General features: G+C 38.4%; 1 protein-coding gene across 9 annotated transcripts in view; it reads left to right on the top strand.

Annotated features, from left to right (window-relative positions):
- The window catches only part of PCNX1 (pecanex 1), a 159,898-nt gene that overhangs the window by 86,103 nt on the left and 56,639 nt on the right, over positions 1-17,156 (top strand). For all 9 annotated transcript variants that reach the window (XR_012903471.2, XM_075927290.2, XM_075927291.2 and 6 more), the window contains 5 exons: positions 3,113-3,204; positions 5,760-5,869; positions 6,907-7,012; positions 9,200-9,292; positions 15,165-15,315. Coding sequence is in view for 8 of the 9 variants with exons in the window: in XM_075927290.2 (XP_075783405.1) it covers positions 3,113-3,204; positions 5,760-5,869; positions 6,907-7,012; positions 9,200-9,292; positions 15,165-15,315 (552 nt within the window). In the remaining variant the exon portion in view is untranslated. The remainder of the gene's footprint in view (positions 1-3,112; positions 3,205-5,759; positions 5,870-6,906; positions 7,013-9,199; positions 9,293-15,164; positions 15,316-17,156) is intronic.

The raw sequence follows: 17,156 nt of genomic DNA, 5'->3' as shown, positions 1-17,156 counted from the left end.
AGCTAATAGCAATTCTTCAGTGTAAATACAAGTAAAATAATTCCTCCAGTGTGACAGTAAGAGACCTCTGTCAGAGGTTGTTTCAAAAAGTTTTCAAAAATAGCTTACTGGTAGAAAATTAAAGTTCTTGGACATGGTAGAGAGAGAAAATTGTTCACTTCCATTTAAAACCTACCAAATGTACATACAATAAGCAACTTGCACCTGATCGGAGATGGCAGAAAAATGTTCCATTCACAGAAAACTTATTGCTTCAATTGTTGTATTTGGTATCTAAATACTGTAATAAAAAACAGATGATAAATGATGAAGATACATAGAACTGTAACATCTTTGTAACCCATTTGACAAAGTGCTTGCAGTTCCCAGGTGAAAGTGTACCTCTAATCCTTCCCTCCCAATCTCCTTGTTGGCCTCTACATTCCTTAAAGACTGATTACTGATTCTTTCTTGCTTATCCAGCCTAAAGTTTCTTTACTCTTATCCACAGCCTCTCTCCAACATGACCAGTGCCAAATTGGTCATTTAAATCTATGAACATATCTATTTAAGTAGATTGTGGCTTACCTATGTTGAGCACTTTTAAGAGCTCTTTTCTTTTCATCTCAGATAAGTTATTTATACTGTACACTTCTCAGGGTCAGGGAATGCAAAAAAGCAGCACTGTACCCAATGCATTTGACTAATTTTAGTTGTGGTGGAGATGTAAACATCTACAGTGTTCCTGTATCAGTGAGATTTCTTGGGCACAGTTGAAATATTAAGTATAGGTTTAAATTAATACCTTTTCCACAGCATCCTTCTGTTGTCAGATTTCTGAGCAGACACTTTTAGTCATGAAATGCTCCTGATGCAATTCTGACTTGCCTTAACTTTCAGTAGGATTTGAAAACATCTCACTCATAACTTCATTGCCAATCTCACCTATTACACTGCTCTACAGCCAAAATGCTTCTGAAATAAATATAGTCAAACTTTACTAATTCTGGGTCACTGAGAACGAAAATGATGCTTAAAATTGTTGATTGGCTCTAGTTTTCAAGATATGCTGTTGGGTCAGTATATACAACCCTTGACTTGTGAATGGCGGAGGATAAGTGAGTTATAAAGGGAAGGGATCTCAATTTATGACTAAATGACTAAAATACATCTTTGACTGGATCTATGAATAAATCTGTGACTGGGTTTGGACAGTACTTGCTTTTTAGGCAAAACAATGAATGATGCAATCTGAAGCTGGTATTGCATCATACATGATATGAATTGCATCATATTATTCCTAGAAGTCATGGATGTTTTGCTGCATAATGGCAATGTTTTGCCATCAATTTCAGTTGGTCATGCAGTCCATATGAAGGAAACCTATGACAACATGAAACAACTTTTGAGGTGCGTAAACTATGACCAACATCAGTGGCAGCTTTGTGGCGATTTGAAGGTTGTTGCTCTCTTGCTCGGTCTGCAGACTGGATACACAAAGTACTGCTGTTTTCTCTGCAAATGGGATAGTCGTGCAAGAGATTCCCCCTACATCAAGATAGATTGGCCACTCCGACAGTCATTGGAGCCTGGGAGGAAAAGTGTTCAGCATCCACCACTTGTTGAATCAAGGAAGATTGTGTTACCACCCTTACACATCAAGCTGGGTCTGATGAAGAACTTTGTCAAGGCCATGGACAAAACATAAGCAGCTTTCAGGTACCTCTGCAGAAAATTTCCAAGGTTAAGTGAAACTAAGATAAAGGAAGGTGTACTTTGTTGGTCCTCAGATTCGTGAACTTCTTCAAGATGATGCATTTGACCATGCACTGCGTGGCAAGGAAAAGACGGCATGGAAAGCCTTCCAGTTAGTGGCAATAAATTTTCTCAGAAACAACAAGGCAGACAGCTACAGGTTGTTGGTGGAAAACTTCCTCAAGGCATACAAAAGCCTTGGTTGCAACATGTCACTAAAGATACATTTTTTGCACTCTCATCTAGATTTTTTTCCACCGAACTCCGGAGCAGTGAGCGACAAGCACGGCGAGCGATTTCACTGTGACATTGCAAAAATGGAGAAATGCTGTTAAGGCAAATGGAGCCCATCAGTGCTTGCAGACTATTGCTGGACAGTGACAAGAGATGCTCCATTTAATGAATACAAGAGACAAGCCAAGAAGCGCCGAGTAGGCACTGAATAGGACTAAACTATGTACATAATAGTTTTTTTGCCTTTTGTTTCATAATAAATTGTATTTATATAACCCTTTTGCTGATTTTTAAAGTGTTACATAAACAGGACAGGTGAAATATTATCATGTAAAGCAACTATAAATACATGAAAAGACCTAGATTTACAATTTAGGATTAAAACTCTACTATCTACACAATATACATAGACGTAAAATGTAAAAACTTAAATATCTTGGAAACAGTAGCCAATCAGTTGTTTTAATTGTCATATTTGAATTCAGCACATCAAAATACATAATAAATAGCACATTTTATCTCTGAAGCAGATGACTTCTAAAAAATTGTAGACCAGTGTTATCTTACCTAATCCTCTTAACCCAAAATATATGCATTCATGACCAGGTGGCCACCTTAACTGTTTTCAGTTCTGTGTTTCAGGAATTTTTTTGCTAGAAATATTGATCAATAAAAAACTGAAGTGGGAATTGATTCTGAAAGCTAGTATTTTTAGCAACAGTGTGGGGATCTGAATTTAATCTTCCATAAAGGTACCCAATGTCAAATGGTCTCCAGGTTCTACATTTTATATTTTGCTTATAAAAGGGAGAATATTCTCTCATTTATTGGTGAGTGATCATGTAGGACCATCACAACAGGAGGTGAAAACTAAGACTGGTTTTGCTGCAGCAGTAGTTATCTGTTCCCAAGGCAGTACTGTTGAATAAATGGTAAAACATCTAAATGGTAGAAAAATTACTAGTGGGGGGGGGAAGACACTGCATTCTAATATCTGAGCAGGTATTGAAGCAACAAATTGGTGCACTTTTCATAGTTGTGGGGTGTGTGTGTTTGGTTTCAACTATTTTCAGAAGTTTTATGTTCAGACCTAATGTCTTCAAGTTTGTGCGGCTGATCCTTTTCCTCCCCCCTTTACTTCCAGCAACTACAAGCCTGCTTGCAGCCATTTACAGTTTCATCTGTAGTATTGTGGCAGTAGCATTATTGTATGGATTGTGTTATGGTGCCCTGAAGGTGAGCAGACTATTTAAAGACTATCAATAAATATTTAGAGTTTGATTCGCCACTACTTTTCGCTTTTGTTTACTAACATTTGTGAAATGTAGGTGTAAAATGTTACCATTCTGATATTAAGATTTTACACTTACTTGGCCATTATTTTTAATTTCATAAGTTATATAACTTTCTAATATGCATTTGTGTTCAGTGACTCTCTATCTCCCTTAAATTAATATTTTTTACTGATTCTTGTGAGGGGCATATAATAACTGGTCATCTATCTGCACAATCTTCATGCATTGGTATTTTTCTTCTTCATCCAAAAAGTTGAATTTGAAAACTCACTCCTGATTATGCAAATTAAAAAAATATTTCATATCAAGTCTTGTGGGTGGCCATGTGACTACAAGTTGTTTAATATTAATGTTAATTTTGAACAGAAAACAGGAAATAGTTTGCTCTGCCAAAGTGTTATATGGCTATATGTGGGAGACTGGTTGAGAGGCAGCTGAGGAGCACAAGGGAAGAAAGAAAAATGTATACTTGCTCAAAGTGCATCTTTACTCTGAAGAGCAACCATAAAAAATGTGTCTGTGGGTTCCATGTTTGTGTGTAGAGTGTCATTTATTTCTAGGTCAAATGTGCTCAGTTTACAAGTAGATTAACATTTCTTAACTGTCAGTCCTGTATGCTCAGTTTGGGTTTTGAGAGTCAATTTAGCTTCTTTCTATCATCACAAGTACAGGCTGAGAATCCAGAATTCCCTAGTCTGGCTACATCGCTGTTCTGGCATTATCGGGTGACCCCCGTGAGAGCACTTATAGGGACAAGTCATCAGACTGGGGCCAGGAGCGTTGCCAAAATAGTGGGCCAAGATGGAGCCCCAGCAGCAGCAGAGCTGCTGAGAGAAAAAGAAGGGGGGGGCGGGGTGGAAGCAAAGCTCCCTGTTATGGTGGAGGGGAGCAAGCAGCATGGCTGGTCCATAGCAGCATGCTGGGGGCGGTGGACAGAAATGCTGAGGAGCCCAGAGCTGCTTGGTGGCACAGGGAGCCCTGAGTAGCAACTAAGTTGTGAGAGGAAAGTAGAACTCCTTTTCCTTGGACTGTGGAGAAGCAGAGTCCTGGGTGGCAGTGGAGCTGCTTAGGGAAAAGCAGAACTCTTTGGGGGCCTTCCCTGGTGCCCAGGGTGGGCAAGGGAGAGCCGGAGCTGACGTAGCCCAGTCCTCCCCGGTGGCTGGGGCAGGAGGAAGAGCTCTTTAACTCTTTGTTAAATAAAATCATCTCTCACAGATCCAGCATAGTAGGAATAAAAAAAAGTGAATATTTTTTCAATCAGCAAACATTACAAAATAATTAGTTCTATTGAGTAAGAAAGTGAAACCATTTTACATAGGTAATTTTCAGAATAGAACTGCAATTTGAATAATTTTATAAGGGATTACGTTTGAGGGGCATGTAGTAAATAGTAATGTACAGTACATGAAAATGGTCAATCTTTTAATTACTTTGGTAAATTACATGTGTGGTATTTGTAAAATAAACACCAAATACAACTGTTTTCTCTATGTATATATATAAAAAAAAAGTTCCTGCGGAACGACAGAGTGACATCATCACATCATTCTGCATCACGCCACCTGCCTCCACCCTCAGCGCTCCCTTCTTCCCCTATCCCCAGTGCTCTAGCAGGAGACAAAGCTGGGGCTGCCACACTGCAACCTCGGCCCAACAGCTGGGGCTGCTGTGCCACGGCCTCAGCCCTCCCTAGCAGCTGGGCGGGGGAGAGAGCCCGGGCTCCTGTGGCCTGGCCCTGCCCGGTGGGCTGTGGGAGAGCGGGGGATGCCTCAGCCTGGCCCTCCCCAGCAGTTGTGGGAGTGGGGAGCTGGGGCTGGTGCAGCCTCAACCTGGGGTGGCGGGGCTGGCATGACCTAGTCTTCCCCGGTGGCCAGGTGGGGGGGGGGGGGGGGGGAGGAGGGGAAGCGAGCCAGGGCTGCCTATCCCTAGAGAGAGGGGAGGGGTTTGGCAAGCATAGTGCGCAGGGGATGTAGCTCCCTAGTGATCTTCTAAAACCAAAATGAGAATTCCATTTGAATTACTTTGAACACAAGTGATGCGGCATAGTAAATAGGAGCGCCACTTTACTGTTCATATGGCATTCACCACTTACATAACTTGGTTATAAATAAACTTAAAAGTGAATATTCAAACTAGAAGTGAATATGTAGATATTTATTAAATAAATACTAATGAAGCAAATAAAATGTCTGAAAATGGGCAGTCTTAATCTTATGCTTGATCAGACCATAGCACTCTTAGGACTTGATCTTTGAAGTTAATAGGAGTTTTTTATTGTCTTGAACAGGACAAAGTTGAAACCTTTTACAGGAATGAAAACTGATTTGAAGGGTTTTTCTTACAAAAAGTATAGGTGAACATTTTAACAAAATAACTTTACTTTAAAAAGCATATTACTTTCTTTCCTTTCTCATTCATTTCCAAGTTTTCTGATTTGTTATTGATTTGTGTTAATATTCAAATCTTTCTGTTAAAAAATATTTTTTCTGTTTCCAGGATTCTTGGGATGGTCAGCATATTCCAGTTCTCTTCTCAATATTCTGTGGTTTATTGGTAGCGATATCCTATCATCTTAGCAGACAAAGTAGTGACCCGTCTGTACTTATGTAAGTGTTTGATTGTATATCTTTCCTTAAGGAACTGTCAAAGGAGAGTCATTATGATTGTTGGTAGAAACTAAGTAGTACAACTGAAAATGATGATGATGTTCCAACCCTGTGGAAAGCAGGGAGGGACAAGTGACAGCCTAGTAGTTAGGGTGCTGGCTGGAAATTCTGAAAACCCAGATATTGTGCTGCCACAACTTCCTTTGTAACGCTGGGCAGATTACTTAGGCTATGTCTACACTGTGAAGTTTTTCCGGGATACCAGAAGGCATCCCAGAAAACCCCCGCTTTATCCAGGGAAAGTGTTTGCTCTTCCGTGAGAAAAAGTGGAAGAGCAACCATGCTCTTTCGGGGAAACCTTGTATTCCTTGTTTCACAAGGAATAAGGGCTCCTGTGAAAGAGGAGGCTTTTCCGCCATTTGGCCCTGTCTAGACGGGGCCAAATGGCGGAAAAGCCTCCTGCAAAAAAGCAATCGGAAAAAGCTATGCACATTGCGGAGCGCAATTTGCATAGCTTTTTCCTTAAAAAACCATATAGTGTAGACCTAGCCTCAGTCTCTGTCTGAGTTCACCATGTATGCAATAGAGATAATTATACATACCTACCTCATAGAGGTGTTGCAAGAATAAGTACATGAAAGGTTGTGTGCCACTTAGATGCTATTGGTAACAGGGGCCATAAAAATATTTTCAGAATCTTCTAGATTGGCTATATTATGCTTTATTATTAGCAGAATGTAAGAGTTTGGATGCTCGGTTAATATGGCCTTGCAAATTAAAGGATTATGCGTTGGTCTGTTGGATCTTTAATTTGTGCCAATCTTTGGCTGCCTTTTGCATTTTGGCTAACAAAGACTACTGGGAGGGTTGAGTTGGAAAATCTGAATCAATTTTATTGAGCTTTAACTCATTTAAATTGAGCAACACAAGACAGAAGATTGGGATTCCTTATTTTCTATTAATTTATAATATCCCTTATCTAAACCCACTCAAATAATAAATTTATCCCTGTGAATTTTTGTTTTGCATCTTTTTAGCTCTTTAGTACAATCAAAATTTTTTCCTGATTCTGAAGACAAAAACCCGGAGGATCCTTTGTCTGAAGTCAAAGATCCATTACCTGAAAAACTTAGAAATTCAGTGGTAAGTAGGTTAGCATTTTGTAAATCTCATCCCATGCATATACTGAATCCTGGCCAGTAGAGTATGTGCTAGGTTGGTGTGATGTTGGTTGGAATTTGTTAGCACTATGTATTCTGCAATCCATGGATGGAACTTTCAAAGGAGCCTCAGGGAGTAATGCATTCAAGTCCAATTGACATATTTGGCTTCAAGAATTTTAGATACTTACATTTAACACAGTAAAAATAATTCCTTAAGAACTGAATCAATGTTAGTGGGTATTTGAGTTGAAATTTTACATTCAGAAGACTACCTTTAGAATGTATTTCCACTTTGAGTATAAAATACAGGATATGTTGCCTCATTGATTATTAATATTGAAGAAACAATGCATTTTTATTTATACACCTGATTTTAAAATGTATAGCCTGGACAGAAAGTATTACCTTTGCCTTGTAAATGCAATCTATCGAGACATACAAGTAGGGAGGTGAGAACTCCCAGATGATAGAGCAGTAAAGGATAACTATTGTTTTGTAACTTATTTCATAATTTAATATGTGGCTGTCTGCGGTAATATCTGGTGTATGTATAAAGGCTCAAATGAGAGTAATAATCGCAGAAAGATGTTAACTCGGTATTTTTTGGTTAATCAAGAGCTCTGAGTGTTCCAGACCACAAACAGAAACTAAAAACTTAGAAAAACTGATGATTTGTTGTTTTTTTTTTAATGAAGAATGAGTTGTTTCTAGAGATTTCTCTATTGGACCACAGGATCCAATCATTGTCCTATTTCACCAACATGCAATAGTAAGTGAGAAACTTAAGAAGCATAGTCTATTAAATTTATCCACGAGCATGATTAACCTGAACTGGGAGAAGATTTACCATTTATTAGATTAAAGAGCCCAATATCCAAGTCATAAAAAGATTCAGTGGTTGCAAACTGAAGCTAGATTAATTCAGAAAAGGTATGGGGGGAGAAGATGTGTTTTTTGAATATCAAAGGTAATTAACCATTGGAAAAAATCACTTAATGTGATGGATTCTTTCATTTAAAGTCTTTAAAACATAGCCACGCATCTTTCTAAGGCATGATCTAACACAGCAAGAAGTTATAGGCTTGAAGGAGGAATTGCTGCTGAAAATCTTTGTCCTGTGTTATGCAGGAGGACAAACTTGATCACAATGTTTCTTTTTGGCCTTAAAAACTATTAATTCACTTTCATACATTGAGGCAATAGGCTCAGATTTTGGAAGGGAAAACTATCCAGAATAAAAGAAGAACATTTCATTAACTTCTCATGTATGGCAGTGGATTAGATGTTTTGAATTACTGCGTAGACTTTGGTGATAAGACTGTTGGCTCATAAGCTGACTTGCCATGTTTTAAAAAAAAAATTGCAATGACATGTTCATAAGCCAACTCTATATTGGCACTTTGCATACTTCTGGTACCAGCTTGTCAGTGTAAGCCACCAACACATTGGGACATTTTGTTTACCTGGAGCGTCTGCAGGCACGGAGCCTCTCAACTCCCATTGTCTGCCGTTCACCATACCCAGCCAATGGGAGCTGTGGGAAGCAGTACAGGCTGAGGGACATTCTGGCCACCACTTCCTGCTACTCCTGTTAATCTGGAATGGTGAACAGAAGCCACTGGGAACTGAGGGACTTCATTCCTGCAGATATTCCAGGTATATAAAATATCTCAGCTTGTCAGCAATTTGCTGTGCTGGGAACTGAAGTTTGCCACCCCCCACCTTCACACAGTTTACAAAAAAAGATAAAATGCAAATACCCTTTCATTAACTGACCTCCGCTCTTTTCTGAGTCATTTTTTACCAAAATAATTAGGCTTATGATCGAGTACATACAGTAAGTCATTTGGATGAATGCTCTTAGTCAAGACCAGTGAGGAAGGGTTTTCTTCCATGCACTGAGGCTTATTGCAGTCCTCTTCTGGGAGTTGGGAAATAAAAATGGTTGGACTTTGAAAGCATTTATTTAACTGCTGCTACTGTCAAAGTTTGAGGAAAAAGTTCAGTTAACTTCAGTGGAAGCAGATTTAGGTCATTGCTTAACTTTTGAAAATAGTTCCCCAAATTCCTTTAACCAAGAAGGTAAGAGTAGATGAGCCAGCCCTAAGACTGGAAGAAGAGTACCAAAATTTGTATTCTTTTTAACTCTTATGTTTTTATTCCTTAGAATGAACGGTTGCAATCTGACCTGATAGTATGCCTTGTCATTGGCGTTCTCTATTTTGCAATTCACGTCAGTACAGTATTCACCGTTTTGCAGGTAAGTTATTGTATTATCCGTCACAATTTAAAATACCTTAATGGGATGGATCACTTAATGTCTATCTAGTAGATGCCTTTTTGCTAATGCTGCTATTTATTACTCTTTTATTATGGTTGTGCCCAATGGCTCCATTTGGGCTTGTGGGGCATGACTTTCACTGTGTGCTATTCAAACATATAGTGTGACTCATACCTATGTGAAGGCCTTTTAAATCTCCAGGCTTTTGTGTCCCCAAAATTTCTCTTTACTTCCCCTCCTCCCCACTTCTACTCTTCAATCTAGGTGCTCCACTCTTTTTAATAAAGTGTCCTTCTTTCACTCTATCCACCACACAGTAATGCCTTCAGACTCATTCAAGAGGAGAAAGTAAAACTGACAAGTTTCAAAAGGTCTTTTCCCTTAGGGTTTCAGTTGTTGCTCGTAGGCAATGGGATGGGAGGGATGGTTGGTTGCAGCATATCAAGGAGGCAGGAGATCCTTACTTAACAGTTGCTTTCTAAGCTTGCACTTGTCAACCTAGCTATCTTTAGCATACACTTCAGAATACCCTTAAATATTTTCAACTTTGTATGTGACTTGAGACCAGCTCTTACAACAGGATTTGTGTGGGTGATGGAGTCTGTCTGAGTAGATCCGGTGGTAGAATTTGCCATTTACACATCAAGGTGGCTACCTAAGTAGCTGAAGAAATTGAACTTGAACTCTGAGCCAAAAAAAATCAAATTACTAGAGGAAGTATGATGGGACAAGTTGTAACAGATGTCATTAGCTGGATTTTGGCTACCTGGAAGACCTAGCATGTCTTATTTGTTCAGCAGCACTGTTCCAAATAATTCAAAGAAAGTAACTGTGATAAATACTGGAAGGATTCTAATGCTCTGCTACACTCTCAAATTAAAAAAATGGAGAGGCTCTTTTTAAGCACTCGTGTTGGTTTATTTTTAAATCTTAAACATTTTTCAGATAGAGTATCCTTCTAGCTGAGCAGAGATGACCACATGCACATTAATTTTGGCTAAGCCAGACATCTCTTCCATTGATAGAGATTCTCTAAGTTGTAGTCAGAAAGAGAGGAGGGGAGAGGACAAACCATGGGCCAGAGCAGACAAATAACTGCATATAAAGGAATCCAATGCATCAGGGAAGGACAGACAAATAAGCAGTGGCAAATTTTTAAAATGCTTCTACACAAATGCTAGGAGTCTGACTCATAAGGTGGGTGAACTAGAGTACCTTGCATTAAAGGAGGAGATTGACATAATAGGCATTATTGAAACCTGGTGGAATGAGGAAAATCTGTGGGGAACAATCATACCGGGATATAAAATATATCGGAAGGATATAGCAGGCCAGGTGAGTGGCGGAGTGGCACTGTATGTGAAAGAGAATGTAGAATCAAATGAAATAAAAATATTAAATGAATCAACATGTTCAATAGAATCGCTATGGATAGTAATTCCATGTTCCAATAATAAGAAATTAGCAGTGGGGATATTTTATCGATCACCTGACCTGGACAGCAATACTGACATTGAAATGCTGAGAGAGATTAAAGAGGCTACCAAAATAAAGAACTCTCTAATAATGGGGGATTTTAATTATCCCCATATTGACTGGATACATGTCACCTCAGGAAGAGAAGCAGAGATAAAATTTCTCAATGGCTTAAATGACTGCTTCTTGGAGCACTGGTACAGGAACCCACAAGGGGAGAGGCAATTCTCAATTTAGTCCTGAGTGGAGTGCAGGATCAGGTCCAGGAGACATCCGTTACAGGACCGCTTGGGAATAGTGACCATAATATAATAACATTTAACATTCCTGTGGTGGGAAGAACACCTCAACAGTCCAGCACTCTGACATTTAATTTCAAAAAGGGGAATTACACAGAAATGAGGAGGTTAGTTAAACAGAAATTAAAAGGCACAGTGACTAGAACCAAATCCCTGCAAGTTGCATGGAAACTTTTTAAAGACACCATAATAGAGGCCCAACTGAAATGTATACCCCAAATTAAAAAACATAGCAAGAGACCTAGCAAAGAGTCACCATGGCTTAACCACCTTGTAAAAGAAGCAGTGAGGGACAAAAAGGCATCTTTTAAGAAGTGGAATTCCAATCCTAGTGAGATAAATAGGAACATAAACACTTGTCAAATCAAGTGTGAAATTTGTAATAAGAAAAGCCAAAAAAGCTTTTGAGGAACAGCTAACCAAAAACGCAAAAAGAAATAGCAAAATGTTTAAGTACATTAGAAGCAGGAAGCCTGCTAAAAAACCTATGGGTCCCCTAGACGATCGAGATATAAAAGAAGCAATCAAGGACAATAAAGCCATTGCGGAGAAACTAAATGATTTCTTTGCTTCAGTCTTCACGGCTGAGGACGTTAGGGAGATTCCCAAATCTGCACCGCCCTTTGTGGGTGATGAATCTGAGGAACTGTCCCGGATTGAAGTGTCATTAGAGGAGGTTTTGGAACAAATAGAAAACTTAATGTTAACAAATCTCCGGGACCGGATGGCATTCATCCAAGGGTTCTAAAAGAACTCAAATGGGAAATTGCTGAACTATTATCTGTGGTTTGTAACCTATCCTTTAAATCGGCTTCCGAACCTAATGACCGGAAGGTAGCCAACATGACACCAATATTTAAAAAGGGCGCTAGAGGCGATCCTGGCAATTACAGAACGGTAAGTCTAACTTCACTACCGGGCAAATTAGTTGAAACAATAGTAAAGAATAAAATTGTGAGGTATGTTGAAGAACATAATTTGTTGGACAAAAGTCAACATGGTTTCTGTAAAGGGAAGTCCTGTCTTACTAATCTATTAGAGTTCTTTGAAGGGGTTAACAAACATGCAGACGAGGGGATCCAGTAGATATAGTATACTTAGATTTTCAGAGAGCTTTTGACAAGGTCCTTCACCAAAGGCTCTTGTGTAAATTTCATTGCCGTGGGATAAGAGGGAAGGTCCTTTCATGGATTGAGAACTGGTTAAAAGACAGGAAACAAAGGGTAGGAACAAGTGGTAAATTTTCAGAATGGAGAAGGGTAACTATCCTGGGACCAATCCTTTTCAACTTATTCATAATGATCTGAAGAAAGGGGTAAGCAGTGAGGTGGTAAAGTTTGTGGATGATACCAAACTGTTTAGGATAGTCAAGACAGAAGCAGACTGTGAGGGACTCCAAAAAGATCTCACCAAACTGAGTGATTGGGCAACAAAATGGCAAATGACATTTAATGTGAATAAGTGTAAAATAACCCCAACTATACGTACAGTATGATGGGGGCTAATTTGGCTACGACAAATCAGGAAAGAGATCTTGGAGTTAACGTGGATAGTTCTCTGAAAACTTCCACACAGTGGGCAGCGGCGGTCAAAAAGGCAAATAGGATGCTAGGAATTATTAAGAAAGGGATAGAAAATAAGACACAGAGTATCTTACTGCCCCTGTATAAAACTATGGTATGCCCACATCTTGAATACTGTGTACAGATGTGGTCTCCTCACCTTGTCCTTGGAAAGGGTTAAGAAAAGGGCGACTAAATGATTAGGGGTTTGGAACGGGTCCCATATGAGGAGAGGTTAAAGCGACTGGGACTTTTCAGTTTAGAAAAGAGGAGAATGAGGGGGGATATGATAGAGGTATATAAAATCATGAGTGGTGTGGAGAGGGCGAATAAAGAAAAGTTATTTATTAGTTCCCGTAATAGAAGAACTAGAGGACACCAAATGAAGTTAATGGGTAGCAGGTTTAAAACTAATAAAAGAAAGTTGTTCTTCACACAGCGTGTAGTCAACCTGTGGAACTCCTTGCCAGAGGAGGCTGTGAAGGCTAGGACTATAACAGAGTTTAAAGAGAAGCTAGATAATTTCATGGAGGTTAGGTCCATACAAGGCTATTAGCCAGGGGATAGAAATGGTGTCCCTGGCCTTTGTTTGTCAGAGGCTGGAGAAGGATGGCAGGAGACAAATCGCTTGATCATTGTCTTTGGTCTACCCTCTCTGGGGCACCTGGTGCAGGCCACTGTCAGCAGACTGGTTACTGGGCTAGATGGACCTTTGGTCTGACCCAGTATGGCCGTTCTTATTTTCTAGAAAGCCCAAACTCTACCCATCAATGTGGCTTTCATCCCCAGCTAAGGAAGTTGGTTACGTGGTGGTGAATTAGTTAAATACAGGTTGAACCGCTCTAATCTGGCACCCTCGGGCACTGACTGGTGTCAAACCATGGAAGTTCAATATTGTATTGAGTGGGTCTCTTTATTTTATTTTACCAAGGTGAATAAATGGAACAGCACTTGCAGTGGTGCTTAATATGTGACTATACTGATACATCCTATATAAGCCTATGCCGAGCCAAGGTTTAAGCCTTCTTCATAACAAACACACACCGGGTTACACAATTTTACTGTATTGGCACAAGGAAATAAGTAACTAAAGCATAAAAAACATGTTTATGTTTAAGCAACATTACCAACACTTCCACTGCTTGTTGGTGTTTTAGAAGACTTTTATGGGTAATTTAGAGCTAAATAACAGCACAGAACACTGAGATCCAGGACTAGTGGCTGTAAACCAACTTTATGGGACTGCAGGACACTTGGCCACACCCATGATAAGTGGACATCCAACTAAAATCATGCCAGACCACAGGTGTTGCCAGACCAGAGAGTACCAGACTAAAGAGGTTCAATCTGTCATTTATTATGCTCAAGTTTATTTTAAATGGGCAAAGAGATTAGAAATTTAAAAATGAACTTCTAAACAGAGACCCATATGAAAAGTTTTAACTTTGTGAATTTGTGGCCAGTTTAACTTTGGCAGTAGTTACTGTTGTAATGGAAAAGGCATATCCATGTCTCTAAAGATACTGAAGCAAAATGCAGGACAATGTAGCACTTTAAAGACTAACAAGACGGTTTATTAGATGATGAGCTTTCGTGGGCCAGACCCACTTCCTCAGATCAAATAGTGGAAGAAAATAGTCACAACCATATATACCAAAGGATACAATTAAAAAAAAGAACACATATGAAAAGGACAAATCACATTTCAGAACAATCCTGTTCTGAAATGTGATTTGTCCTTTTCATATGTGTTCATTTTTTTAAATTGTATCCTTTGGGTATATATGGTTGTGACTATTTTCTTCCACTATTTGATCTGAGGAAGTGGGTCTGGCCCACGAAAGCTCATCATCTAATAAACCGTCTTGTTAGTCTTTAAAGTGCTACATTGTCCTGCATTTTACTTCAGCTACCCCAGACTAACACGGCTACATTTCTATCTCTAAAGATACTGTGAGTGCAGCTGTAAAATTTTAAAGCAGCAATGAACACACCTACATAGAGGTGATATTATATCGCTGTATGTAAAAGGTGCACTGTAGTGAGAGGATGATATTTAACTGTTCCTCAAGAAATATCTTTAAAATATAATCAGAATGCACTTGCACCTCCTTTCTATTTAGTAGAAAGACTCTTTCCAGGATAGAATGAACTGTCTATGATAGAAGATCTTGCAGTACCATAAAAGAGTAGGATAATCTGTCTTTTATGGTACTGCAAGATCTTCTATCATAGACAGATTATCCTACTCTTTTATGGTACTGCAAGATCTTCTATCATAGAGTAGGATAATCTGTCTAGTTTAGAAGTGTTATCCTCTGAGCCATCCCTTACTATTTTACATTCTTAAAGTTGACATAATACTTTCTTGCGTTAAAGGGGGAAACGCTGTTCAGACTGGCTTTTACGGGCTGATTTATAAAGATTATAGAAAGCATCAAGCTTGTTAGCACATTTGTTTCATGTTTATAAGACTAATATCTTTTTTTTTGTTCAACTCTGCTTTTTCTTTAGCCTGTCCTTAGCTACATTTTGTATGCTTTGGTGGGGTCTGTAGGATTTTTAACCCATTATGTGTTGCCTCAACTCCGAAAGCAGCTTCCTTGGCACTGTTTCTCTCACTCACTGCTGAAAACCAAGGAATATTATCAGTTTGAAGTCCGAAGTAAGTAACAGTAACTTTTTTTAATTTGCACTAATGGTTGAGCAGTTTATATTAACCATTACTTTAACTTTTTGCTTTATAACTTGCCACTGCTTAAATGTTTAAGGGCTTCTCGTTGACCATGTTTATTGTCTCCTAGCTCAGCATGCCTTGCTTGACCATATGGCATGTTGGGTATCTTTAATAAGTAATTATGATGGCTTCACATTAGCAATGCTGCTGTTATGATGAAGGCAATTTCATTGAACTCTTGTTTTCAGGATTTTACAAGTGTTGAAAACTTACTCTCTGTGCTGAAATTTTCTCTTGTAACATTTTGGCAAACGTGCCTTTCCACTGAATTTTTTCAGCATTTGGAGGGTCTGAATTGTTTTTATTTTAGATATTTCAGACCCACTTGTCTACTTTCAGCTTGCTATATTGGTCTATACTAAAGACTAATGCTTTTGGCATGTTTGTAGAAATGTAGTTTGAAAATAACCGCCAAATGTCTGAAAATGTACTGTAGTATATTTTATGTGTTTCATAGAGTGAAACTGCATATATACACACTTGCTTAAACATACATTTATCTTTACTTTAAATCTAAAGAAATGCACCTCCATCTTATTTCTTTCATTAATGAAACTTTTTATGACACTTGTTTTCTATAGAGTTTGTCAAAAGGGAACAATTTATATATATAAAAGTTACAAAAAGTCTTAAAATGATTTAAATTACATATAATAATATAATTCATGTGAGGCTCTCAAGCCTTTATAAAGGTAAAAAATGATTACACTCATTTGTAAGTGTGAAAACAAACTAAGGCCCCAATCTCCAAAGGCCACCTATGTGGTTATAACTTGCATGGGGCCTTGGCTTTAGTAAAGCCTTACTTCTACATGCTGTGGAGTGTGTATGCATAAGCATTTGTCCATGTTGATCAGTGCCTAAATATTTGCTACAAAAATATGTTACAAGTCAGTGGAAAAATCTGTATAGAACCTCAGCTTTCTAACCCATTTCCCATTCTAATTGCTGGATTGGGCTAATGAAAATACATCAGAGAACTGTCCAGTTCTGCATTCAGAACGTGAATTCACAGGCACCCATTATAGATAAAAACAAGTTTTATTGAAGTTTTATAAGTTAACACATAACAAGAACTCAGTGTTAACCTTAACTAAATCTATCATTGCATACAAGAAACTACAAATTGTACTGTCTGCTATTGGAATCATTTAACAGCAAATAAGAACTACAAAGTCAGTAACTTTCTAGTAGCCCTGTAAATGGAAATTAGTAGATAGTTCAGTAGTAACAAAGAGAAAATAAATTTGTAGCAAAGAAGCATCTTTACCTAGTTCTAGAGGTGCTGTCATATTTGTATCTAAAAAACTTCATCTCATACCAGAATGTATGTATGGTCTTCTCATATTAAGCTGTAGTTTTAGTCAGATACATTGCTATTTCAAAACCAGTCCCTATAGCCGCAGTTTTAAATTCCATTATTGTGATAACACATTGAAATAAATAGTTATTCTGCTAATTTGATACCTGATTTTTTGTGAAGAAAAATATAAATGTGAAAAATCTATCTAAATGCAGTGTTATGGCTGAGAATTGACATGTATAGACTGAAAAACACTTTTGTTTGACAGCAGGAATTGTAACTAGGCTGCAGTGCTTATGTTTGCAATATTGTGTGCTAATATTCATATTGTTTTCTACATGTATATGCACAATTCAAGCTATAAAATAAAAAGACTAAGAAGGGGCATGACTCTCCTTAACCTCTGATGATAGTACAAGAAGCAATGGGTTTAAATTGCAGCAAGGGAGGTTTAGGTTGGACATTA

This window comes from Pelodiscus sinensis, chromosome 5, assembly GCF_052426305.1.
Source record: "Pelodiscus sinensis isolate ZL-2025 chromosome 5, ASM5242630v1, whole genome shotgun sequence".
NCBI classification, from domain to species: domain Eukaryota; kingdom Metazoa; phylum Chordata; order Testudines; family Trionychidae; genus Pelodiscus; species Pelodiscus sinensis.
This window is presented reverse-complemented; position numbering and strand designations above follow the sequence as displayed.